Source organism: Nerophis lumbriciformis, linkage group LG02 (genome assembly GCF_033978685.3).
Source record: "Nerophis lumbriciformis linkage group LG02, RoL_Nlum_v2.1, whole genome shotgun sequence".
NCBI classification, from domain to species: domain Eukaryota; kingdom Metazoa; phylum Chordata; class Actinopteri; order Syngnathiformes; family Syngnathidae; genus Nerophis; species Nerophis lumbriciformis.
In genome coordinates this window covers 75,309,666-75,337,308 of record NC_084549.2, presented here as the reverse complement: position 1 = coordinate 75,337,308, position 27,643 = coordinate 75,309,666, and the positions used below count along the sequence as shown (strand labels likewise).

Genomic DNA, 27,643 nt, shown 5'->3' with positions numbered 1-27,643 from the left:
TAATAATAACACAATCTCTTCTTAGTCTTTTTGGATTTGAAAATGTAGCTTGTTCAAAAACATAAACTTTATAATATTACTTTTATTTGGCTTTTGCTTTAGTATTGTTTATTGCTTTAGTATTGTTTATTACTTTAGTAGTGTTTAATATTGTTTAGTATTGTTTAGTATTGTTTAATATTGTTTAGTATAGTTTATTGCTTTAGTATTGTTTAGTATTGTTTATTGCTTTAGTATTGTTTAGTGTTTAGTATTGTTAAGTGTTTAGTATTGTTTAGTGTTTAGTATTGTTTAGTATTGTTTATTGCTTTAGTATTGTTTAGTATTGTTTAGTGTTTAGTAGTGTTTATTGATTTAGTATTGTTTAGTATAGTTTAGTATTGTTTAGTAGTGTTTAGTATTGCTTTAGTATTGCTTTAGTATAGTTTAGTATTGTTTAGTATTGCTTTAGTCATACTTAATAATAATAATAACTTGGATTTATATAGCGCTTTTCTAAGTACCCAAAGTCGCTTTACATGTAGAACCCATCAATCATTCACACCTGGTGGTGGTAAGCTACTTTCATAGCCACAGCTGCCCTGGGGTAGACTGACAGAACCTTGAGACCTCCGATTTCGGGAGGTGGGGGTGGGGGCGTGGTCGGGGGTAGGGCGGGGCGTGGTTGGGGGCGTGGTTAAGAGGGGAGGAGTATATTGACAGCTAGAATTCACCAAGTCAAGTATTTCATATATATATATATATATATATATATATATATACATCCTGAAAATATGCAAACAAAACTGTGTTTAGATAATTGATACTTCAAACTTGCATAAATAAATATTAAGAAATATAACATAACTTGGCGTCTGAGAGCTTCAAAATGCAATGAATAAAATGCTAAAGTTGTTGATAAACAAGCAATTATTTTAATAATTAAATATGGTCATTTTAAATTAATTATTATGATAATTTAAAATCAATTATTTCAAATATGTTTATTTTAATGTATAATTCTATGGCTGGATGTAATAAGGAGTCACAAAAAAATACAAATAAAAATACAATTAATTTTGATGTTTTTAGCAAAAATATAGTAAACATTTATTTTGTTTTTTTGTTTTTTTTAATTAATAAATATATTTATTTTCAGGTAAAATAAACATAATAATACAATGTATCTCTAGTCTGGATGATTTAGTTCTTGTCACCCTGTTGTCCTCCCGTCATGAAAAAAGGCTGTCCTCACTCAGGTCCGCATGGAGCTGGAGGGGGCGTGGCCTCCTAGCTCCGGCTGAAAATCGGGATATTTTCGGGAGAATATTTGTCCCGGGAGGTTTTCGGGAGAGGCGCTGAATTTCGGGAGTCTCCCGGAAAATTCGGGAGGGTTGGCAAGTATGGCTTTAGTATTGTTTAGTATTGTTTAGTATTGTTTAGTATTGCTTTAGTATTGTCTAGTATAGTTTAGTATTGTTTAATATTGCTTTAGTATTGCTTTAGTATTGTTTAGTATAGTTTAGTATTGTTGTTCCCTGACGGTTATTCCCGGGGATTTACGCCAGCCAGAGTCGAGATGCGGCCTTCTTTGCAAAAGGAAATGTCACTATTTTTTGACAGTGAAATGTATTTACGTTGATTAGAACACATTGAAATACACACTTGCATTCCAGCCATGGAAGTATTGTTTTCTATGATATATGTCAGGTTTATATATCTATTAGTGACGTCAATTTGATCGTCACATCAACATAAAATGTATCTGTGTAACATTTCCGAGGGCATTTGAAGGCAGCAGAGGCGGAAGTGGGAAGCGGCTTGGGAAACTTCCCCTCTGGAGTCGCCACTAAGTACTAACTTCTAACTTCTAAGTGCTCCTAACGCTCGGACATGACTCGCACTTCTTTAACGGCTCTGCTGGGCGTCTTCTTCGTCTTGACACCCAGCACGACACAAGGTAGGAAGGAGAATCATTCAAACTAGGCGACGTTATTCCTGTCCAGCTCTCGACCACACAGCATTTAAGCTAACGTTAGCCTCAAACAGATGACGTCATCATACTTGACTGTTTATTGTTTTTAAATCACACTTTACTGGTTATTGTTTTTAAATCACACTTTATTGTTTTTGTAACTCCACTGGAATGTTGCTAAATCACGTTGGTCAGAAGTGTTTTCTTGCTAATTGTTATTGTAAAGAAATAACGCACATCTGTTATTGTTGTTATGACGTCATGATTATGTATTGGGACACATTACGTCATGATTATGTATTAGGACACATTACGTCATGACTATGTATTAGGACACACCATCAGGAATCAAATAGGTGTACAATAAGTGTTGCAAGCTGTCAAATGTCAACATTTGCTCGATGCATTTCATTTGTTGTTTTAAAACAGTCACACACTACACCTTTGTGCATATACACACCTGCAGCAGGCCACACACACTACACTTTTGTGCATATACACACCTGCAGCAGCCCACACACACTACACCTTTGTGCATATACACACCTGCAGCAGGCCACACACACTACACCTTTGTGCATATACACACCTGCAGCAGCCCACACACACTACACCTTTGTGCATATACACACCTGCAGCAGCCCACACACACTACACCTTTGTGCATATACACACCTGCAGCAGGCCACACACACTACACTTTTGTGCATATACACACCTGCAGCAGGCCACACACACTACACTTTTGTGCATATACACACCTGCAGCAGCCCACACACACTACACCTTTGTGCATATACACACCTGCAGCAGGCCACACACACTACACCTTTGTGCATATACACACCTGCAGCAGGCCACACACACTACACCTTTGTGCATATACACACCTGCAGCAGGCCACACACACTACACTTTTGTGCATATACACACCTGCAGCAGGCCACACACACTACACTTTTGTGCATATACACACCTGCAGCAGCCCACACACACTACACCTTTGTGCATATACACACCTGCAGTAGCCCACACACACTTCACCTTTGTGCATATACACACCTGCAGTAGCCCACACACACTACACATTTGTGCATATACACACCTGCAGCAGCCCACACACACTACACCTTTGTGCATATACACACCTGCAGCAGCCCACACACACTACACCTTTGTGCATATACACACCTGCAGCAGGCCACACACACTACACTTTTGTGCATGTACACACCTGCAGCAGGCCACACACACTTCACTTTTGTGCATACACCTAAAAACACACCTGCAACAGGTCACACACACAGTACACTTTTGTGCATACACACACCTTCAGCAGGCCACACACACTACACTTTTGTGCATATACACACCTGCAGCAGGCCACACACACTACACTTTTGTGCATATACACACCTGCAGCAGGCCACACACACTACATTTTTGTGCATACACCTAAATACACGCCTGCAGCAGGCCACACACACTACATTTTTGTGCATACACCTAAATACACGCCTGCAGCAGGCCGCACACACTACACTTTTGTGCATACATCTAAATACACACCTGCAGCAGATCACACACACACTTCACTTTTGTGCATATACACACCTGCAGCAGGCCACACACACTTCACTTTTGTGCATACACCTAAATACACACCTGCAACAGGTCACACACACACTACACCTTTGTGCATACACTTAAATACACACCTGCAACAGGTCACACACACTACACCTTTGTGCATACACACACCTGCAGCAGGCCACACACACTACACTTTTGTGCATACATCTAAATACACACCTGCAGCAGATCACACACACACACTACACCTTTGTGCATACACTTAAATACACACCTGCAGCAGCCCACACACACTACACCTTTGTGCATACACACACCTGCAGCAGGCCACACACACTACACTTTTGTGCATACACCTAAATACACGCCTGCAGCAGGCCGCACACACTACACTTTTGTGCATACATCTAAATACACACCTGCAGCAGGCCACACACACTTCACTTTTGTGCACACACTTAAATAGTCATCTTACAATGGAGCCTATGGGAGGCGCTCTATTCTGCCTATAGAGCCCTTAAAAACATCCATCCATTTATATACAGTACATGATGTACAAACCCCGTTTCCATATGAGTTGGGGAATTGTGTTAGATGTAAATATAAACGGAATACAATGATTTGCAAATCCTTTTCAAGCCATATTCAGTTGAATATGCTACAAAGACAACATATTTGATGTTCAAACTGATTAACATTTTTGCAAATAATCATTAACTTTAGAATTTGATGGCAGCAACACGTGACAAAGAAGTTGGGAAAGGTGGCAATAAATACTGATAAAGTTGAGGAATGCTCATCAAACACTTATTTGGAACATCCCACAGGTGTGCAGGCTAATTGGGAACAGGTGGGTGCCATGATTGGGTATAAAAGTAGATTCCATGAAATGCTCAGTCATTCACAAACAAGGATGGGGCGAGGGTCACCACTTTGTCAACAAATGCCTGAGCAAATTGTTGAACGGTTTAAGAAAAACCTTTCTCAACCAGCTATTGCAAGGAATTTAGGGATTTCACCATCTACGGTCCATAATATCATCAAAGGGTTCAGAGAATCTGGAGAAATCACTGCACGTAAGCAGCTAAGCCCGTGACCTTCCATCCCTCAGGCTGTACTGCATCAACAAGCGACATCAGTGTGTAAAGGATATCACCACATGGGCTCAGGAACACTTCAGAAACCCACTGTCAGTAACTACAGTTGGTCGCTACATCTGTAAGTGCAAGTTAAAACTCTCCCATGCAAGGCGAAAACCGTTTATCAACAACACCCAGAAACGCCTTCAGCTTTGCTGGGCCTGAGCTCATCTAAGATGGACTGATACAAAGTGGAAAAGTGTTCTGTGGTCTGACGAGTCCACATTTCAAATTGTTTTTGGAAACTGTGGACGTTGTGTCCTCCGGACCAAAGAGGAAAAGAACCATCCGGATTGTTATAGGCGCAAAGTGGAAAAGCCAGCATGTGTGATGGTATGGGGGTGTATTAGTGCCCAAGACATGGATAACTTACACATCTGTGAAGGCGCCATTAATGCTGAAAGGTACATACAGCTTTTGGAGCAACATATGTTGCCATCCAAGCAACGTTACCATGGACGCCCCTGCTTATTTCAGCAAGACAATGCCAAGCCACGTGTTACATCAACGTGGCTTCATAGTAAAAGAGTGCGGGTACTAGACTGGCCTGCCTGTAGTCCAGACCTGTCTCCCATTGAAAATGTGTGGCGCATTATGAAGCCTAAAATAGCAGAACGGAGACCCCCGGACTGTTGAACAACTTAAGCTGTACATCAAGCAAGAATGGGAAAGAATTCCACTTCAAAAATGTGTCTCCTCAGTTCCCAAACCTTTACTGAGTGTTGTTAAAAGGAAAGGCCATGTAACACAGTGGTGAACATGCCCTTTCCCAACTACTTTGGCACGTGTTGCAGCCATGAAATTCTAAGTTAATTATTATTTGCAAAAATAAAGTTTATGAGTTTGAACATCAAATATGTTGTCTTTGTAGCATATTCAATTGAATATGGCTTGAAAAGGATTTGCAAATCATTGTATTCCGTTTATATTTACATCTAACACAATTTCCCAACTCATATGGAAACGGGGTTTGTAAGTATGTATGTAATGTAGTAACATTCATAATAACATGTAATATATACATGATGTAAGTATATATGTAGTATCTAGTAACATTCATAATAACATGTAATATATATTCATAATATATTTACCTATTTTGATCATTTTAAGCATATGCAGCGCATTAATTTAAAAAAATGACGTTTGCTTTTTTTCCTTCATCACTGATTTTTACTCCCTGCAGACTTCATGAAAGCCTACAAATATAATATCACTTACTGTACAATGTCTGCTGTCATTGGGATGCAGACTGCTAGGACGTTGATATATTCCCATTTAGATGGAGAATGACTCACAAACCTCACGAGGAAAAGGGAGGTGGAACAAGCGTCATTTCGTGTCGTTCTCGCCTAAATGGTGGTCAAAGTGTCCCAACTTGTCAGATTATATTCTCAGCCATCTCCTTTCCAGGTGAGAGGCATGATTTATGATCTACAATGAACTTCCAGGGAGCAAGGAAAGGAGGAAGCAGCTGATCAGTCCATCATGTCAACATTGGCACACAAGCTCGTGATCACGGCACCGCTTGAAATAGTTTGTCTGCGTTAGCACTTATAATAACAATATTGCAATATTAATCCACTGCCATGGAAGACACTACGCAATTTAAAGCAATCAGAAACAACGTAAGGCGGGTCTTGTTGTCTCTCTTTCACACACCTCAGCTGATTGCTGTAAATGGTGTGGTGTCTTGAATGTAGACACACCTCAGATATGCACACGCAGACCTCCTGGTGGAAATTCCAATTAGGAACTGGGAAATTCCGACTTCCCAGTACCAATGGAACACACCTGTGCTTTGTTTGCACACTGGATGGAGCGTTGCAGAAGGCGGAGAGGAACATGTTGATAAGTCCACTGTTCTACATGTGCCTTTCAAAGGAGCAGATGATGTATGATCAGTACCGGTACACACTACAATGAATATATCGTACAAAGTGCTGAGTCAAAACATCTTTTTGGTGAAAATGAGCCACATGGCTCTTCACAGCGGGCCAAAGGAAGTGAAATTGCTGTTGTGGTGTGACATCCTGTGGGAGGTGGCAACCCTCCACAGACTAGCATCTTGGATGTGGTTAACAGTTGTGTGTGGTGATTCCACCTTGATTTCTTTTGAACTTTGCATGTTTGAGTGCAAACGAAAGTGAAACCGACAGCGTTCTGGAGCATGCAAAGACATGTTCAGTCACTCAATCATGTCATGTTGTGAAATATTGAAATGAGTGTGTTTGTAGTAGATAAGAGAATTTCTTTTCTTGGACATTTCCTGTCAAACTCAATCCTTAAATGTTTGAGTTATGTTGCTAACAGACAATCAAAGCATGAGAACAAGTAAGAAAGTCTGCATTTGCAAAGCACACCAATTTTGTCTCAACAGAAGGCAGTGCACACCTTGACCGATCTAATTCTAAGACTAGATGTGACCGATCTAAGTCTCAGACTAGATGTGACCAATCTAAGTCTAAGACCAGATGTGACCAATCTTAAGTTTAAGACCAGATGTAACAATCTAAGTTTAAGACCAGATGTGACCGATCTAAGTCTAAGTGTAGATGTGACCAATCTAAGTCTAAGACTAAATGTAACCAGTCTAAGTCTAAGACGAGATGTAACCAGTCTAAGACTAGATGTGACCAATCCAAGTCTAAGACTCGATATAACAATCTAATTCTAAGACCAGATGTAACAATCTAAGTCTAAGATTAGATGTGACCAATCTAATTTTAAGACTAGATGTAACAATCTAATTCTAAGACTAGATGTAACAATCTAAGTCTAAGACTAGATGTGACCGATCTAAGTCTAAGTGTAGATGTGACCAATATAAGTCTAAGACTAGATGTGACCAATCTAATTCTAAGACTAGATGTGACTTATCTAATTCTAAGACTAGATGTGACCGATCTAAGTCTCAGACTAGATGTGACCAATCTAAGTCTCAGACCAGATGTGACCAATCTAAGTTTAAGACCAGATGTGACCAATCTAAGTTTAAGACCAGATGTAACAATCTAAGTTTAAGACCAGATGTGACCAATCTAAGTCTAAGACTAGATGTGACCAATCTAAGTCTAAGACTAGATGTAACAATCTAAGTCTAAGACTAGATGTAACAATCTAAATCTAAGACTAGAAGTAACAATCTATTTCTAAGACTAGATGTAACAATCTAAGTCTAAGACTAGATGTAACAATCTAAGTCTAAGACTTGTTGTGACCAATCTAAGACTAGATGTGACCAATCTAAGTCTAAGACTAGATGTGACAATCTAACCCTAAGACTAGATGTAACAATCTAAGCCTAAGACTCGATGTGACAATCTAAATCTAAGACTAGATGTAACAATCTAAGTCTAAGACTAGATGTGACAATCTAAGTCTAAGACTAGATGTGACAATCTAACCCTAAGACTAGATGTAACAATCTAAGCCTAAGACTCGATGTGACAATCTAAATCTAAGACTAGATGTAACAATCTAAGTCTAAGACTAGATGTGACAATCTAAGTCTAAGACTAGATGTGACAATCTAACCCTAAGACTAGATGTAACAATCTAAGCCTAAGACTCGATGTGACAATCTAAATCTAAGACTAGATGTAACAATCTAAGTCTAAGACTAGATGTGACAATCTAAATCTAAGACTAGATGTGACCAATCTAAGTCTAAGACTAGATGTGACAATCTAAGTCTAAGACTAGATGTGACCAATCTAAATCTAAGACTAGATGTTACAATCTAAGTCTAAGACTAGATGTGATGAGGTCTACTCAGATGAGTCTTCTAAGAGCATCATGCTGAGCTGACAATAATAATAATAATAATTCTTAGACATTAAAAGACTGCAGTTTTTGACACATACAAGAACTTTTTTAGATGTTTACTTCAATTCATTGATGTGTTTGAAACTTGCTAACAGTTTCATGTGAAGTAGCGTCAGGAGAACTAGCAGCAGTCAGACTATCCTCACTGACACACACTATATTGACAAAAGTATTTGGCCACCTGCCTTGACTCACATATGACCTTGAAGTGCCATCCCATTCCTAACCCATAGGGTTCAATATGACCTTTTGCAGCTATTACAGCTTCAACTCTTCTGGGAAGGCTGTCCACAAGGTTGTGGAGTGTGTTTATATCTTCTGGGAAGGCTGTCCACAAGGTTGTGGAGTGTGTTTATATCTTCTGGGAAGGCTGTCCACAAGGTTGCGGGGTGTCTTTATATCTTCTGGGAAGGCTGTCCACAAGGTTGCAGAGTGTGTTTATAGGAATTTTCCACCACTCTTCCAACATCGCATTGGTGAGGTCACACACTGATGTTGGTGGAGAAGGCCTGGCTCTCAGTCTCCGTTCTAATTCATCCCAAAGGTGTTCTATTGGGTTCAGGTCAGGACTCTTCGCAGGCCAGTCAAGTTCATCCACACCAGACTGTCATCCATGTCTCTATGGACCTTGCTTCGTGCACTGGTACACAGTCATGTTGGAAGAGGAAGGAACCCGCTCCAAACTGTTCCCACAAGGTTGGGAGCATGGAATTGTCCAAAATGTTTTGGTATCCTGGAGCATTCAAAGTTCCTTTCACTGGAACTAAGGGACTCAGCCCAACTCCTGAAAAACAACCCCACACATAATTCCTCCTCCACCAAAGTTCACCCTGGGCACAATGCAGTCTATTTGTTTTAAAGTTGTCCTTGAATGCTGATGTTTGAAATGAGCTTTTCTTCTATGCGCTTCATTCTCAGAAGCCATGGCAAACATTTTTTGTAAATTTGCTGGTAATGTTTTACTTTTAGCCTTAAATATAACACATAATGTCTGTAACTTTACTAGCTCCTGTAGTTTCAATAAACCAGAATTAATAAAAAAAAAAAGACCGACAGGAAGGCGAGAAACACTTTTTATTTCAACAGACTCTCGTGCCGTACCTGCCATCAAAACTCTAAAGACCGACTGCACAGTTCCTGTCTTCACAATAAAAGTCCTGCTCCATCTTACCTGCGCTAACAAAATAATAGTCTCAGGAAGCTAGCAAGCTAGCTATTTCTTGTAAAGTGTATAAAAATGAGTATAAGAAACTTTCATGTGGTATTGGACAGAAAGGAGGACTTTTGTTCTCCTCCATTGTAAAATGTGGATGTTATCATCACTACTGTCTGATTCCAATCACACCAACTTGTCTTCATGAAAGTGTGTTAAACATGTTTGTATTAGCATTAAACACCTTAACCTCTCTTTCATCAATATAAATGATTTATATGAATCATCACAAACACTTGCTACTTTGAAAGGATGTGGCCTGCAGAAAAGGTGTGGTCACCCTGCTGTAGTTTGATGGACTTACAATGTCTGCACTTCCAACCAGAAATGAGTGAAAACTCTTTTAATGAATCCTAAAATGGTCTGCAGTGGCGCCCCCTATCAACGTGACGCTGCACTGCGGCAACCTGAGGAACAAAGTGGTGTGGAACTACGACTCCCTGCCTCCAGGACTCCGATTCAGGGTGGATGTCAGCCAGTTGTGGGGCTCGAATGGGTGAGTGTTTTTTGTCTTTTTTTTTTAAAGTAGGGTCATTTTCTTTTTTGTGGTATGGTACCAGTGATGGCAACGTTTTTTTTCCCAATTTGGTGAGAAATAGCATTACTGCTAAATTAGCATATTTGGCTGTGATGCAAAGCGTGTACAAACACATTTGTTCACTATATGTTCTCCCTTTTTTGAAAAAGTACCCTGTGGGTGGACCCGCCCCACCTCCAAGCTGACGTGTCTTTTCTCTTTGACCCGGACAACGATTACTTCTTAACCGTGACCGCCGTCCTCGGAGAGAACCAGTCCGAGCCCGCTCCAGCCGATGGCATTGACTTCAGCTACTACAGGAATTCTCCAGCCAGCCAGATCTGTGAGCTGAAAGAAGTCTTTGTGGTTTCTGAAGAGGAGTGACTTAGTCTTGTTGCTTTCTAGGTTCTTTGGACCTGCCGCCTGTGACCGTGTTGGAACAGCAGGATCACTCTGTCCTGCTCAGCTTCCAGCATCCGTGGCTCTTATACCAACAGAAACTTTCTTCCCACTCCGGAAGCAGAAAGAAGAAGAGGCACGAGCAGCCCGACGACCTTCTGCCTGTCTTCAAATACGATGTCACCATCAACCAGGTGGGACCGCCGGCCACATCAATCAATCAAATCTATACAGTGGAACCTCCATTTACCACCTTTTCGGTGGACAAACCTCTACATGGCACACTTCAGTATACTGCTAGTTTGTGCTTGGCTATGTGACGCCAGTGCTTGTTTATCTCTCCAAAACTCCCAGGGTGTTCAACAATGTCTCAAATATTCGCAGACACAATGTAAAATAATTTTCCCTTTTTTAAATGTTTTTGTTGTAGCAACATGGTGGTTAACGTTTTGGAGCATACCAACGAGACTTTAGTGTGTGTGTGTGTGTGTGTGTGTGCGTGTGCGTGTTGACATTTTAGGCATAACGCATGTCTATAATCTTTATCACTCTTCAACGGTGAGTGACAGAACCCAAAACAAAAATCACATTTTTTAATTATTAATTTGCATTTTATTGCATGACATAGGTATTTGATTACTTACCAAACAGTTAGAATTCCGGCTCTTACAGACCTGTTAGGCTTTTCTTTAGGAAATCCTTCTGCTCTCTACTCATTACCTGTATTAACTGCACCTGTGCGAAATCGTTAACTGTATAAAGACACCTGTCTACACACTCAATCAAGCTGACTCCAACCTCTACACAATGCCCAAGACTAGAGACCTGTGTGAGGACATCAGATCTCAACTTGTTGACCTGCACAAGGCTGGGATGGGCTTCAGGACAATAGGTGAGGAGGCAAAAACTGTTGGCATGTTTATTAGAAAATTGAAGTTCAAGACGTCCATGCAAGATCTCATCTCGTGGAGCACTTTTGATCATGAGGACTGTGATAGTTCAGCTCAGAACTACACTTCAGGACCTGGTCAATGACCTGAAGAGAGCTGGGACCACAGTCTCATAAAGAAAACGATCAGTAACACACTACGCCGATTCAAATCCTGCAGCGAAGGTCACGGCCTGTTTGAAGTTTGGCAATGACCACGATGATCCAGATGAGGAATGGGAGAAGGTCATGTGGTCGGATGAGACAAGAATTTAAACTCCACCCGCCGAAGGATGAGTACAATTCCAAGAACACCATTCCAACCGTGAAGTACAAAGGTGGAAACAACATTTATTGGGGATGCTTTTCTGCAAAGCAGACAGGGCGATTGCTTCGTATTGAGGGGAGGATGGATGTGGCCATACATCGCCAGATCTTGGTGATGTATGGCGATGTATCTCCTTCCCCCAGTAAGAGAATTGAAGACGGGTCGTGGCTCCCAGCATGACAACCACACCAAACACAAAGCCAGGACAACTAAGGAGTGGCTCTGTAATAAGCATCTCAAGGTCCTGGAATGGCCGAGTGAACATCTTTGGAAAGAGCCGAAGGTCTATATTGCCCCGCAACAAGTAAGTAAGTACATTTTACTTATAAAGCGCTTTTCACAGATAAAATCACAAAGCGCTGTGAAGCAAAACATCAATTCAATGAAAACAACATCATAAAAAGGATACAAAGTGGATTACAAATGATAGTTAAAAGGTGCATTAACTAAAAGCTTTACTAAAAAGAGAATTATTCAAATGTTTCTTAAAAGAGTCAACACAGTCAAGATCACGGAGGGACTGGTGCATGTTGTCCCAGAGTCTGGAAGCTATAGTCTGGAATGCCAGGGTTTTAAAATGAGTTTTTGGGATCTTTAGAAGACCCTGGCCTGAAGACCGGAGGCTGCGCCCTGAACAAGTCAGTGATGTACTGAGGGGCCGCACCATGCAACGCACGGAAAGTCAGGACTAAAATCTTCAACTCAATGCGGAGTTTGACTGGAAGCCAATGAGGACTGGACCAAATCAACCCCGTGGCTGACGTCTTTGCGTCGTCCTCCCGACAACATTTAAGTTTTTTATTTATTATAGTACTAATTTGCATCCTAAATGCAAAGTTTTTGCACGCAACAGTGAGATATAACAGAGATGCACTTCTGGACATCGGAAAAGCTCACCATGAGCTCACTTATAGTCTGACAGACTTCAACTTTCTGCTACGACGAGAGCCAGCTAACCACAAAACAACAACAACAAGGCGGCGGGGCAAGAAAGCAGGGCTACATGCTAGGCTAAAGGCTAGACCACCACTACCTAGCTTGCTGCTAGCTAACTTGCGCTCGCTCGACAACAAGCTGGATGAGCTGAGAAGCAGGATTACATCCCAGCGTGAACTGAGAGAATGCTGTGCTCTTATTTTCACGGAAACCTGGCTTTCAGACAGCATCCCAGACTCTGCTATCCAGCTAGCAACGCACTCAGTCTACCGTGGAGACCGGACAAAGGCTTCAAGAAAGGCGAGAGGCGGCAGCGTCTGTGTTTATGTGAGTAACCTCTGGTGCTCGGACGTACAGGTGGTTGAAAGACACTGCTCAGACAACATTGAGTTTTTGATGGTGAAATGCAGACCTTTTTATCTACCAAGGGAGTTCAGTGCAGTGTTTATACTGTCTGTTTACATCCCCCCACGGGCGGATTCCACAACAGCGCTAAAGTTGCTGCATGACGTCATCAGTAAACAAGAGACCGCACACCCCGATGCTGCGTTCACGTTAGATGGGGATTTTAACCACCGCAACCTATAGAGCGTCCTCCGGAAATACCATCAATAAGTAAACTTTCCTACGAGGGAAAAAAACAGTCTGGACCAAGTATACTGCAACGTGAGGGGAGCCTACAAGGCTGTACCCAGACCACACTTTGGACTATCTTATCACATCTCAGCTTTTCTATATCCAGCGTACAGACAGCGCCTCAAGCAAGCCCCCCCCAGTGAGAAAAACTGTTAAAGTGTGGAATGAAGACACTGAACTAGTGCTTCAGGACTGCTTTGGGAGTACAGACTGGGGCATGTTCAAAACTGCTGCTCAGAGGGATGACGGTACTGTGGACATAGAGGAATATGCTTCCAGTGCAACTGGCTACATCAGCACATGTGTGGAAAACATTGTTCCCACAAAACAATACAAGATATACCCAAACCAAAAACCCTGGATTAACTGTGATGTTCGGTCCAAGCTACATGCCCGCTCCACTGCATTTGTCTCAGGCAACACTGAGGACTACAAGAAGGCCAGATATGACCTGCATAAATCCATCAGGGAGGCCAAGGGACAATACAGACAAAAGCTGGAGGGATTCTACTCCACCACAGATTCCCGGCGCATGTGACAAGGCCTGCAACACATCACAGACTACAAGCAGGGGAGCAGGGGGGTCACAAACAGCCAACGCTCACTGCCAGATGAGCTGAATGAGTTCTACGCCCGCTTCGAGGTCCTCAACACCAACCAACAGAGAGGGGTTCTGACCACGGAGCACACGCAGGACCCACCACTCACTGTGACAACAGCAGAGGTACGTACTGTTCTAAAGAGAACAAACCCACGGAAGGCAGCCGGCCCAGACAACATCCCTGGCCAGGCCCTCAGGGTGTGTTCATCAGAGCTGGCTGACGTACTTGCTGACATATACAACTTGTCACTAGCACAAGCTGTTGTGCCCACCTGCTTCAAGACCACCACCATCGTGCCCCTGCCAAAGAAAAACACTGTGACCTGTCTGAATGACTATCGCCCTGTTGCACTCACCCCAATAGTGATGAAGTGCTTCGAGAGGATAGTCATGTCACACATCAAAAAGACCATCCCAGACACACTGGACCCTCTACAGTTTGCCTACTGGCAGAACTGGTCCACTGAGGATGCAGTCAACACCGTCATCCACACCACCCTCACCCACTTAGAGGGCAAGGACACCTATGCCAGGCTATTATTCATCGACTGCAGCTCTGCTTTTAACACGGTCATCCCACAAAAACTCACTGCTAAACTCCTCACTGTTGGTCTGACCCCGGCTCTCTGTGACTGGGTCCTGAACTTTCCCACAAACCGGCCCCAGTCAGTTAGAATCGGCAACCAGACATCAGGCACAAAGGTTCTAAGCATAGGGACCCCCCAAGGCTGCGTGCTGAGCCCCCTGTTGTACACACGACTGTGTGGCCTCCCAGAACAACACCAGTATCATCAAGTTTGCAGATGATACTACGGTTGTCGGACTGATCACCGGGGGAGCTGAGGCAGCGTACAGAAGGGAGGTAGCGGAACTGGTGGCCTGGTGTCAGGATAATAATCTCTCCTCGAGCACAGACAAGACCAAGGAGATGATTATTGACCCATGGAGAAGGAGTGCACAGTACACACCTCTGTACATAGGGGGGACAAAGGTGGACAGGGTGAAAACCTTTAAATTCCTCAGGATCAGCGAGGACCTCACCTGGGATCACAAACAATAAAGAAAGCCCAGCAGCGACTGTACTTCCTAAGAAGGCTGAGAACATTTGGCATGCCACCCAAAATTCTCAGCAACTTCTATAGAAGTACGGTTGAGAGTGTCCTTACCAGCTCAATCACGGTCTGGTATGGAAACTGCACTGCTAAGGACAGGAAGGCACTCCAGCCAGTGATTAAAAGTGTTCAGTACCTTCCCCTCACTACAGGACATGTACTCTACCAGGAGAGCACACAACATCATAAAGCTACCATGACCACCCCCGAACTGTGAACCATCACTGTAGACACTTTTCACCTCTGATCACTAAAGACACTTTAACTGCTGCTGTGACCAAATGTCACCTCCATATTTATACTGTTGACTGTCAATCAGAATGTGCAATAATGTTATGTTACTTACTGTGCCTTGTATATACATTTTTATTTTTATTTGAGCTAAGTACCGTGTGACTTGTTGAAGGCTGGACTAGCAAAGTAAGATTTTCATTGTACTGCACAATATATTTACATTAAAATGTTTTCAAAGGTTGCAGTTTTTTACTAATACAGGGACTTTTGTTGAGGAGTCGAGAACCAATTATTTTATGTTTACATAGATTTTTATGGGAAACTCCACTTTACTACACAAAACGTATGAACCATGTTCCAGAACCGTGTAAGTTCGTAAATCAAGGTTCCACTTTATATCACTTTTCATATGCAGGCAGGCTGCAACACAAAATGCTTTACAAGAAAAAGCACACACAACTCTAATATGAAAGAAATGAAATCAATTGAAAGCATAATAGTGAGAATAATAATAATAGCAATGAAAAAAGTGTCTCCTGGTGTGGTGCAACCAAACTTAACACCCCCCCCCCCCTCCACATCCCACACCCCGGATTGTAAATAATGTAAATAATTCCATTTATATACTGTGATGATTATCTTGTGTGATGACTGTATTATGATGATAGTATATATTTGCACCATGACTTGATTAAAGTGGACCCCGACTTAAAGAAGTGTAAAAACTTGTTGAGGTGTTACCATTTAGTGGTCAATTGTACGCAATATGTACTTCACTGTGCAATCTACTAATAAAAGTCTCAATCAATCAATGCAGAAGCAGTTTGCTGACCTGAGCTGCTCTGAGCGAGTGTGTGAGAAGATGCTCCCGGTGGACCCCCAGCAGGAGAAGCATTGTGTGAGCATCACGGGCGTGCTAGACAAAATAAAAGTTGACGGAACGCAGGACTACTGTGCCTTGCCAGTGAAGGGAAACAGTTGAGTACAAAGTCCTTTCCTTCTATTGTGTGCCATCAAACTCTTTCCTTCTATTGTGTGCCATCAAACACTTTGGACTATGTCACATGTTCCCCTTTTTCAAATAATATCAATACTTGTAGTTTTACTTTCTACATTTCCAGCATTTGCGTTAAGAGCTCCCTAAAATAATACTAGAACCGTATTTTTCGGATTATAAGTCGCTCCGGAGTATAAGTTGCACCTGCCGAAAATGCAAAATAAAGAAGGAAAAAAACATATATAAGTCGCACTGGCGTATAAGTTGCCAGTCCCTTACAAGTTTCTCACTTACTCCAAACTTTCTTTCTGCTGCTCGATTGCCGTTTCCTGCTGAATATTTCACTACTTCCTGCTTGTAACTGCAGTGTATGATTTCCTTTTCACTGACATTTTTGTTCAGCCCTTCTCACTTTTTATAAGTTACCGCCAGAGGTGGGTAGTAACGCGCTACATTTACTCCGTTACATCTACTTGAGTAACTTTTGGGATAAATTGTACTTCTAAGAGTAGTTTTAATGCAACATACTTTTACTTTTACTTAAGTATATTTATAGAGAAGAAACGCTACTTTTACTCCGCTACTTTTACTCCGCTACTTTTATCTACATTCAGCTCGCTACTAATTTTTATCGATCTGTTAATGCACGCTTTGTTTGTTTTGGTCTGTCAGACAGACCTTCATAGTGCCTGCCTTACTGGTGACGTTTCACTTCGTTCCACCAATCAGATGCAGTCACTGGTGACGTTGGACCAATCAAACAGAGCCAGGTGGTCACATGACCTGACTTAAACAAGTTGAAAAACTTATTGGGGTGTTACCATTTAGTGGTCAATTGTACGGAATGTGTACTGTACTGTGCAGTCTAATAATAAAAGTTCCAATCAATCAATCAAAAGTGTGAAGGAAAAAAGATACTTTTTTATTTCAACCGTACATCCCGTCAAAAGCCTAAAGACTGACCGCACATGAGGACGTTTCTGTCTTCACAATAAAAGTGCCGCTCCATCGCGCCTGCGCTTTCAAAATAAGAGTCTCCGAAAGCCAGCGCTAACAAGCTAGCAAGCTACGGAGTTTGACGCCAATATGTTTCTTGTAAAGTGTATAAAAACGAATATGGAAGCTGGACAAATACGATGCCAAAACCCACCACTTTCATGTGGTATTAGACAGAAAGGAGGAACTTTTCTTCTCCTCCATTTGAAAACGTGGACGTTATCATCACTACTGTCTGATTACAATCAATGCAAGTCATCAGAATCAGGTAATACACCAACTTATATTCTTGTTTTCATGAAAGAAAGGAATCTATATGTGTTAAACATGCATGTATATTCATTAAAACACCTTTAACATGTAAACAAAAACAGCAAAATAAATACATATAAATTATATACTGCATATATCAATGTATATGTATGTATATATATATATATATGTATATATATATACATATATATATATACAGTGTGTGTATATATATATATATATATATATATATGATATGAGTGTGTATGTTACTCATCAGTTACTCAGTACTTGAGTAGTTTTTTCACAACATACTTTTTACTTTTACTCAAGTAAATATTTGGGTGACTACTCCTTACTTTTACTTGAGTAATAAATCTCTAAAGTAACAGTACTCTTACTTGAGTACAATTTCTGGCTACTCTACCCACCTCTGGTTACCGCCAATGTTAAAATGATCCATTTTCATAGGTACGGAAGTAGTAGCAGGTAGCATCTTGTTCTTCACAATGCACTTCTGCCATGACCCACAATGCACTTCTGCCATGACCCACCCCTGCCAAATTTGTATTGGTTGACGTGTGTGTGTGACGACTGCTGATATACACCTAGTGTCTTACGTGAATGAGATCAATCATATTATTTGATATTTTACGCTAATGTGTTCATCATTCCACACATAAGTCGCTCCAGAGTATACAGTAAGTCGCACCCCCGGCCAATCTATGAAAAAAACTGCGACTTATAATCGGAAAAATCCGCTACATGGTAATAATAATGTCTTTTCAAGACACTGAACAACAACAAAGAATCAAATGTAAAAATGTTACGCATTAAAAAAGTTTGAAATGTGAGTCCTATGCAGGCTTTTGAAGGAAGTTAGATCATAGTAGTTTGAGTCCCAGAGTGTGGGAAGCGGTTCTTGCTGAGAACCAGTTCCCTGTGTTTCCATTCCTTAGAATGGTTGTGTTTGATTGTCCTTCGGGTGTGCATGATGTGACGATGCAGGGTTATCCACAATAATGGATGTCAACTTGCAAAGTGTGTGAAGTTATGTATTAAAATAACTCTGCCGTGCAGTAAAACTTTCCCTTTGTGCCGTCACGCTTTTTGAGTTTTTCCAATATACTTTTTCTGACGTCAGCCAGCCTTCCACACCTTGTCAAAATCTCCCCAACATTGGTTTGTAGCCACCTGTAATCTCCTCATGCTTGATGACAATAAAGCTTTCTATTTTGTTCTATCCATCCATCCATCTTCTTCCGCTTATCCGAGGTCGGGTCGCGGGGGAAGCAGCCTAAGCAGAGAAGCCCAGACTTCCCTCTCCCCAGCCACTTGGTCCAGCTCCTCCCAGGGGAACCCGAGGTGTTCCCAGGCCAGCCGGGAGACATAGTCTTCCCAACGTGTCCTGGATTTTCCCGGTGGCCTCCTACCAGTCGGAGGTGCCCTAAACACCTCCCTCGGGAGGCGCTCGGGTGGCATCCTGACCAGATGCCCGAATTACCTCATCTGGCTCCTCTCCATGTGGAGGAGCAGCGGCTTTACTTTGAGCTCCTCCCGGATGACAGAGCTTCTCACCCTATCTCTAAGGGAGAGACCTGCCCCCCGACAGAGGAAACTCATTTGGGCCGCTTGTACCCGTGATCTTGTCCTTTCGGTCATAACCCAAAGCTCATGACCATAGGTGAGGATGTGAACGTAGATCGACCGGTAAATTGAGAGCTTTGCCTTCCGGCTCAGCTCCTTCTTCACCACAACGGATCGATACAGCGTCCGCATTACTGAAGACGCCGCACCGATCCGCCTGTCGATCTCACCATCCACTCTTCCCCCACTCGTGAACAAGACTCCGAGGTACTTGAACTCCTCCACTTGGGGCAAGATCTCCTCCCCAACCCGGAGATGGCACTCCACCCTTTTCCGGGCGAGAACCATGGACTCAGACTTGGAGGTGCTGATTCCCATCCCAGTCGCTTCACACTCGGCTGCGAACCGATCCAGTGAGAGCTGAAGATCCTGGCCAGATGAAGCCATCAGGACCACATCATGTTTAAAAAGCAGAGACCTAATCCTGCAGCCACCAAACCGGATCCCCTCAACGCCTTGACTGCGCCTAGAAATTCTGTCCATAAAAGTTCAGAACAGAATGGGTGACAAAGGGCAGCCTTGGCGGAGTCCAACCCTCACTGGAAACGTGTCCGACTTACTGCCGGCAATGCGGACCAAGCTCTGACACTGATCATACAGGGAGCGGACCGCCACAATCAGACAGTCCGATACCCCATACTCTCTGAGCACTCCCCACAGGACTTCCCGAGGGACACGGTCCAATGCCTTCTCCAAGTCCACAAAACACATGTAGACTGGTTGGGCAAACTCCCATGCACCCTCAAGGACCCTGCCCAGAGTATAGAGCTGGTCCACAGTTCCACGACCAGGACAAAAACCGCAGTGTTTCTTCCGAATCTGAGGTTCCAAAATCTGGTGTAGCCTCCTCTCCAGTACACCTGAATAGACCTTACCGGGAAGGCTGAGGAGTGTGATCCCACGATAGTTAGAACACACCCTCCGGTTCCCCTTTTTAAAGAGAGGAACCACCACCCCGGTCTGCCAATCCAGAGGATCTGCCCCCGATGTCCACGCGATGCTGCAGAGTCTTGTCAACCAAGACAGCCCCAGAGCATCCAGAGCCTTAAAGAACTCATCCACCCCCGGGGCCTTGCCACCGAGGAGCTTTTTAACTACCTTAACAACCTCAGCCCCAGAAATAGGAGAGTCCACCACAGATTCCCCAGGCACTGCTTCCTCATAGGAAGACGTGTTGGTGGGATTGAGGAGGTCTTCTAGTCTTTTAGTCCTTAAATAGTGAACATACTAGACAACTTGTCTTTTAGTAGTAAGTAAACAAACAAAGACTCCTAATTGCAGTAACATATTGTGTCATTTAATTATTTTCTACACATTATGAGGGACAAACTGTAGAAATGGATTATTAATCCACTTGTTCATTTACTGTTAATATCTGCTTATTTTCTGTTGTAACATGTTCTATCTGCAGTGTACTGCAACAGAATATTATGGGATGGCAGTAGAAGTGATGTAACTGAGGTGGTCCACCATGAGAAGGACTTTGTTTACAATCCAAGTTTGATGCTAATCAACTTCTTTGTTCCAAATGAGAACCACTAAAGAACCCAATCATTAAGATCAATCCAGTGTTCATCTCATGGATTCCCATGCCTAGTCGGGGTTTGGTCCTCCAGGGCAGGGACAGGAAGTTGAGGTACAGGAAGTTGAGGGACAGGAAGTTGAGGGACAGGAAGTTGAGGGACAGGAAGTGTTTCACGTCAAGTTGATTTCCAAGGTGGAAAAAGCCTTTGATGTGATTTTCTCCAGAAGTAGTGGTTGTCTCTGTGCTGGTGTCCCTGCTGGTCCTGGCTGGAGTCGCCATGGTCTTCATCATGTGCTGCAGACAACGCACCAAAGCCTCCTTTGGTCCTCCATCCTCACTGGTGCGTTGGTGTTCCCCCCCCAGTCTGGTGTTGGTACTGCCTCCCAAGCCCTGCTCTGTTCTGTTCTGTGTTCCTCAGGACGTCAGCCACAGTCCCTTCATCTGCACCCTGACACCTGTCCAGGAGACGGCCGACAAAGCCACCTGCAGCGTGTCCTCTCTGCACGACCAAGAACTGCTCAGCAACCCCAGCGGCGAGCCTGATGGCGATGTGCAGGAGGAGGAGGAGGAGGAGGAAGAGGGTTACATGGGCGGGGACAACTTGGAAGAAGACCTGCTGGAGTCAGTCAACCCTTATGAGAAACGTTGTGCTGTCTAGCAGCAGGTGAGACTTTATGCTAGCATGACTGCTGTCTCAGCCAATGACACGCCCCTGAGTGAGGGACACGCCCCTTGTCTTCTTCCATCTCAGGAAGATGAAAGGACAGACCTAGAATACGATCATCCTGTGGTCCTCCAACCCAGACGTGGAAATCATGGAGCTGTTAGAAGTCCAGTAATGCTTGAGGAGTCCAAAGCCAAACATATGAGAAGACTGCATTGACATTTCAACTTGTGAGCTCATCTTTGTCCTTTTCATTTTAGCAAGTGGAAGGCAGTTTTACTAGAAGTTCACTTGCAGTTGACTCAGCACTGGTGAGCAAAGTGAGGAAGAGTGTTAGAACCTGCAGCAAGTCTGGTTCATGTCTTACCTGCACCTTGATTTGCACTCACCTTGCTTCCCCTCAATGGGACTGTGGGCGGGGCTTATTCAACATGTATTTATTTCATATAGTGTTCAAGCTGTGAATATATTTGTATTATTTCTCTTGAAAATGCACCTTTTCTGTTTAATGGCTAATAACAAACTGTAACTTCCAATTTCTATCTCCACTCAAATGTATCGTTTGTGTTGTCGGGGAGGAATTAAAAGCATCTTACACAAATTCAGCCTAGCAATGTGAGATTGTCATTTTAGTCTTTGGTGATGATAACCATAGAAACATACAAACCCCGTTTCTATATGAGTTGGGAAATTGTGTTAGATGTAAATATAAACGGAATACAATGATTTGCAAATCCTTTTCAAGCCATATTCAGTTGAATATGCTACAAAGACAACATATTTCATGTTCAAACTCATAAAAACATTTTTTTTTTGTGCAAATAATCATTAACTTTAGAATTTGATGGCAGCAACACGTGACAAAGAAGTTGGGAAAGGTGGCAATAAATACTGATAAAGTTGAGGAATGCTCATCAAACACTTATTTGGAACATCCCACAGGTGTGCAGGCTAATTGGGAACAGGTGGGTGCCATGATTGGGTATAAAAACAGCTTCCCAAAAAATGCTCAGTCTTTCACAAGAAAGGATGGGGCGAGGTACACCCCTTTGTCCACAACTGCGTGAGCAAATAGTCAAACAGTTTAAGAACAACGTTTCTCAAAGTGCAATTGCAAGAAATGTAGGGATTTCAACATCTACGCTCCATAATATCATCAAAAGGTTCAGAGAATGTGGAGAAATCACTCCACGTAAGCGGCATGGCCGGAAACCCGACATTGAATGACCGTGACCTTCCATCCCTCAGACGGCACTGTATCAAAAACCGACATCAATCTCTAAAGGATATCACCACATGGGCTCAGGAACACTTCAGAAAACCACTGTCACTAAATACAGTTGGTCGCTACATCTGTAAGTGCAAGTTAAAGCTCTACTATGCAAAGTGAAAGCCATTTATCAACAACACCCATAAAGGCCGCCTGCTTCTCTGGGCCCGAGATCATCTAAGATGGACTCATGCAAAGTGGAAAAGTGTTCTGTGGTCTGACGAGTCCACATTTCAAATTGTTTTTGGAAATATTCGACATCGTGTCATCTGGACCAAAGGGGAAGCGAACCATCCAGACTGTTATTGACGCAAAGTGTAAAAGCCAGCATGTGTGATGGTATGGGGGTGCATTAGTGGCCAAGACATGGGTAACTTACACATCTGTGAAGGCACCATTAATGCTGAAAGGTACATACAGCTTTTGGAACAACATATGCTGCCATCTAAGCGCCGTCTTTTTCATGGACGCCCCTGCTTATTTCAGCAAGACAATGCCAAGCCACATTCAGCACATGTTACAACAGCGTGGCTTCGTAAAAAAAGAGTGCGGGTACTTTCCTTGTCCGCCTGCAGTCCAGACCTGTCTCCCATCAAAAATGTGTGGCGCATTATGAAGCGTGAAATACGACAGCGGAGACCTCGGACTGTTGAATGACTGAAGCTCTACATAAAACAAGAATGGGAAAGAATTCCACTTTCAAAGCTTCAACAATTAGTTTCCTCAGTTCCCAATCGTTTATTGAGTGTTGTTAAAAGGAAAGGCCATGTAACACAGTGGTGAACATGCCCTTTCCCAACTACTTTGGCACGTGTTGCAGCCATGAAATTCTAAGTTAATTATTATTTGCAAAAAAAAAAAAAAAGTTTATGAGTTTGAACATCAAATATGTTGTCTTTGTAGCATATTCAACTGAATATGGCTTGAAAAGGATTTGCAAATCATTGTATTCTGTTTATATTTACATCTAACACAATTTCCCAACTCATATGGAAACAGTATGTGTGTATATATATATATATATATATGTTGGATTTAATATGTGTATTTGTTATGTGTATATGTATTGATGGCGGACTTACCTGGGACTTTAAGATGGGCGGGGCTACCACTGACAGGTGACCATGTCGGTAGCTTTAAAAATGGCGTCATTGTTTCGTTTGTAAAAACAGCGTGCTTCGTCACCAGCATACCTCACTGGTAAGATCATTTGTTATGTCCGCTTTGCTTTGTTAGATCAGCTCAATTATTGTTTCAATTCCATGCTTGCCTGCTTCCTTGCTTTTCTGTTTGTTGTAAGTCCGCAGCGCTTGTTGTGCGGCGGACTTGCTGCGTCACAAACACTCATTATTTAGTCTTTGAACGACGTTGGCAAAATGAACAGTAATGTGTGGATTGAAATCTGCTGGATTAGATTGTTGTCACGTTGCGTGTGTCCAGCTGCATTAGATTGTTGTCACGTTGTGTGTGTCCAGCTGCATTAGATTGTTGTCACGTTGCGTGTGTCCAGCTGCATTAGATTGTTGTCACGTTGCGTGTGTCCAGCTGCATTAGATTGTTGTCACGTTGCGTGTGTCCAGCTGCATTAGATTGTTGTCACGTTGCGTGTGTCCAGCTGCATTAGATTGTTGTCACGTTGCGTGTGTCCAGCTGCATTAGATTGTTGTCACGTTGCGTGTGTCCAGCTGCATTAGATTGTTGTCACGTTGCGTGTGTCCAGCTGCATTTCCAAGGTTTGAGTTAAAAATACCGGCACTTTACTTCCTGGTTTGGCTGATGGGATTTGTAGTTCTTTGATGTAGTTGTGCTCATATGTGGAATGTGGGCCTCAAACATGTCTTTTTAATATGATTGTCCATGAACCATAGAGACATTATAAATAATTCTGATCACATTTAAAACATTATATGACATAAATTAATGGTGATAATAAAATGTAATGCTAAAATTAATAAGTTAGGATAAAATCACAGTGATTGATAATATGTCATATCATGGTTGACAACATTATGGTTCAGTTGATGAATTCATGTTTATTATTTACATTATGATGATTCAAGATAGATACATTGTTTTATGTTCATGTTTACTTGTAGGTTATTACCTGCTTCTGCTGTTTCCGCAATAGTACCAAATAAAACAAGCAAAAGAGTGCAGTGCGAGTAATTCCTTTCATGCTGAGTGACGACCCCTATTCAGAGGGCCAATACGGAAAAAACTGAACAATATATGTGTGTATATATATATTTATATATATATATGAGTATGTGTATTATATATATATATATATATATATATATATATATATATACAGGGACGTGCACATGATTATAGAGGGGCAGGGGCTCAAAGTCAGAAAAGGGCAGGACATTTTTTTTTGGTCCTTTACACAATATGGAAATTAATGTAAAATTTAATTTGCTATTAGGAAGCTAACTATTTAGCTGTGTGTCCTTTGTAGGTAAAAGTGATTGCCATTTCTTTTGTGTCAACAAATTATTGTCATAATGAGTTAATTCACATTATCATAGGCTTGGAAGACATGAAAAGCAACAAAACACTGGTTTATTATTAGGCTATTTATTGTTAAAGATAAGCACTTTAATATTGAACATTGAACAGTGCAACATCTCAGGTGTGACACTTTCTGAGGTCTGTGGTCTTTCTTGAATTCTGGTGCAGTACTTGGTTTTAGCCATGCATTAAGAGGTCTGCTACCCTTAGCTGCTTCCTGGCGCTCCTTCTCCTTCCTTTTCTGTATCCTTTCTTTTTTTTGGCATTGTGCTGCAGGCATAATCAACATGAATCAAGTTTAAATACAGATGGTAATATTCCTAACAGATAACCTACATCTTATATCCCCAGAATGCTGAAATTATTATTATTATTAATAATAATTACTATTATTATCATTATCATTATTATTATTGTTATTATTATTATTTTGTTAACCCACACAGTAATAGCAAAGTCACAATAAATTTTATATCTAAACCTCTACTGTGAGAGAAATGTGATCCTCCGTAAACACAGTGCATTTTATTTTGAAAATTAACCCGGTGTTTTATTTTGTATTTTGTACACTACTTCCTGTCCCGCACGATCCGCTCTGCTCTGTGCGGAATTGATGTGCCGTGCTCCGACGTCCGGCAAAAACAGAAGCTGACTCATTGAATAATAGAATAATACAGCGTTTTTCTAAAATATTACCCACATTAGATACTGAATAAGTGAACGGCGACTAGACCATAACTCACAGGTTCAAGTTGCTCCACTGTCACGTCTCCTCACGGGCGCAGTTGGCTCTCTCTCCTCTCACTTACTCACTCACTCGCCCTCTCTCTCTCTCTCTGGCGGAAGCGGCAGGATCAAACAACCCGGTATTACAAGAAAACGTGCAGTTTTTGTACCGCTGTTATTTTGTGTGTTTTTTTTACATCCCTGACAGGAATTTATTAATGTTGTTTAAAGAAAAAGAAAAAAAACGGAAAAAAAAAACCCCACACACACACAGGCAGAGGGCACTTTTTAAGACGAGGCAAAAAAGGGCAGGGGCTCAAGCACCCATAGGGCCCTATGTGTGCACGTGCCTGTATATATATATATATATATATATATATAAATATATATATATATATATATATATAAAAGATGTGTATATATATATATATATATATATATGTGTATATAATGCTCTATGATTGATATATGCTTACAAATATATGAAATGTCCAAAAAAGAAAACATCAAGTCTTAATTTAGACTTTATTCAAAAAATGTTGATACTTTTGATCAATCAGGCAGTGGAATACTGTAATAATAATAATAATAACAATAATAATTAAAAAAAAAAACAGTCACTTCTTTAAAAGTGTAGGTGGTGTCGTCCTCAACGTCACTCGGATGCTTACTACTTCTACACTCATGACTAGCAGCAACCAGGAAGTAGGTGAAGTAGAGGAGGAAGTAAGTAGGTGACGTAGAGGAAGATGTAGGTGATGTAGAGGAGGAAGTAGAGGAAGAAGTAAGTAGGTGACGTAGAGGAGGAAGTAGGTGAAGTAATTAGGTGACGTAGATGAGGAAGTAGGTGAAGTAGAGGAGGAAGTAGGTGAAGTAAGTAAGTGAAGTAGAGGAGGAAGTAGATGAAGTAATTAGGTGAAGTAGAGGAGAAAGTAGGTGGAGGAAGTAGGTGAAGTATAGGAGGAAGTAGGTGAAGTAAGTAGGTGAAGTAGAGGAGGAAGTAAGTGAAGTAAGTAGGTGAAGTAGAGGAGTAAGTAGGTGAAGTAGAGGAGGAAGTAGGTGAAGTAGAGGAGTAAGTAGGTGAAGTAAGTAGGTGAAGTAGAGGAGTAAGTAGGTGAAGTAGAGGAGGAAGTAGGTGAAGTAGAGGAGGAAGTAGGTGAAGTAGAGGAGGAAGTAGGTGAAGTAGAGGAGGAAGTAAGTGAAGTAAGTAGGTGAAGTAGAGGAGTAAGTAGGTGAAGTAAGTAGGTGAAGTAGAGGAGTAAGTAGGTGAAGTAGAGGAGGAAGTAGGTGAAGTAAGTAGGTGAAGTAGAGGAGGAAGTAGGTGAAGTAAGTAGGTGAAGTAGAGGAAGAAGTAGGTGAAGTAGAGGAGTAAGTAGGTGAAGTAAGTAGGTGAAGTAGAGGAGGAAGTAGGTGAAGTAGCAGCTGCTTGTGTTTTGGTCGTTACAGTGCAGCCTGGTTAGTAATGATCATTATTTTGGTCCCAGTCATGTATTCACTAGTGTAAGTCATGTGTTCACTAGTGTAAGTCATGTCCTCACTAGTGTAAGTCATGTATTCACTAGTGTAAGTCATGTATTCACTAGTGTAAGTCATGTGTTCACTAGTGTAAGTCATGTATTCACTAGTGTAAGTCA

At 41.9% G+C, this 27,643-nt stretch overlaps 1 protein-coding gene and 1 long non-coding RNA gene across 3 annotated transcripts; both read left to right on the top strand.

The window, feature by feature from the left end:
* Positions 1-1,787: 1,787 nt before the first annotated feature.
* Positions 1,788-22,104, top strand: ifngr1l (interferon gamma receptor 1-like). 2 transcript variants are annotated; one of them, XM_061968808.1, is made up of 8 exons: positions 1,788-1,939; positions 10,097-10,223; positions 10,415-10,587; positions 10,650-10,837; positions 16,236-16,395; positions 21,060-21,175; positions 21,254-21,499; positions 21,587-22,104. In XM_061968808.1, the coding sequence occupies exons 1-7, from the start codon at positions 1,873-1,875 to the stop codon at positions 21,491-21,493; spliced, it is 1,071 nt and encodes a 356-aa protein (XP_061824792.1). In that variant the 5' UTR covers positions 1,788-1,872; the 3' UTR covers positions 21,494-21,499; positions 21,587-22,104. The 2 variants fall into 2 exon arrangements, with proteins under 2 accessions (XP_061824792.1, XP_061824784.1); XM_061968800.1 differs by having other exon boundaries at positions 21,254-22,104.
* A 4,392-nt stretch (positions 22,105-26,496) lies between these two features.
* Positions 26,497-27,542, top strand: LOC140679578 (uncharacterized). Its single transcript, XR_012050991.1, has 3 exons — positions 26,497-26,718; positions 26,980-27,186; positions 27,420-27,542. It is a non-coding gene; the product is annotated as an uncharacterized lncRNA (long non-coding RNA).
* The last annotated feature ends 101 nt before the right edge of the window (positions 27,543-27,643 follow it).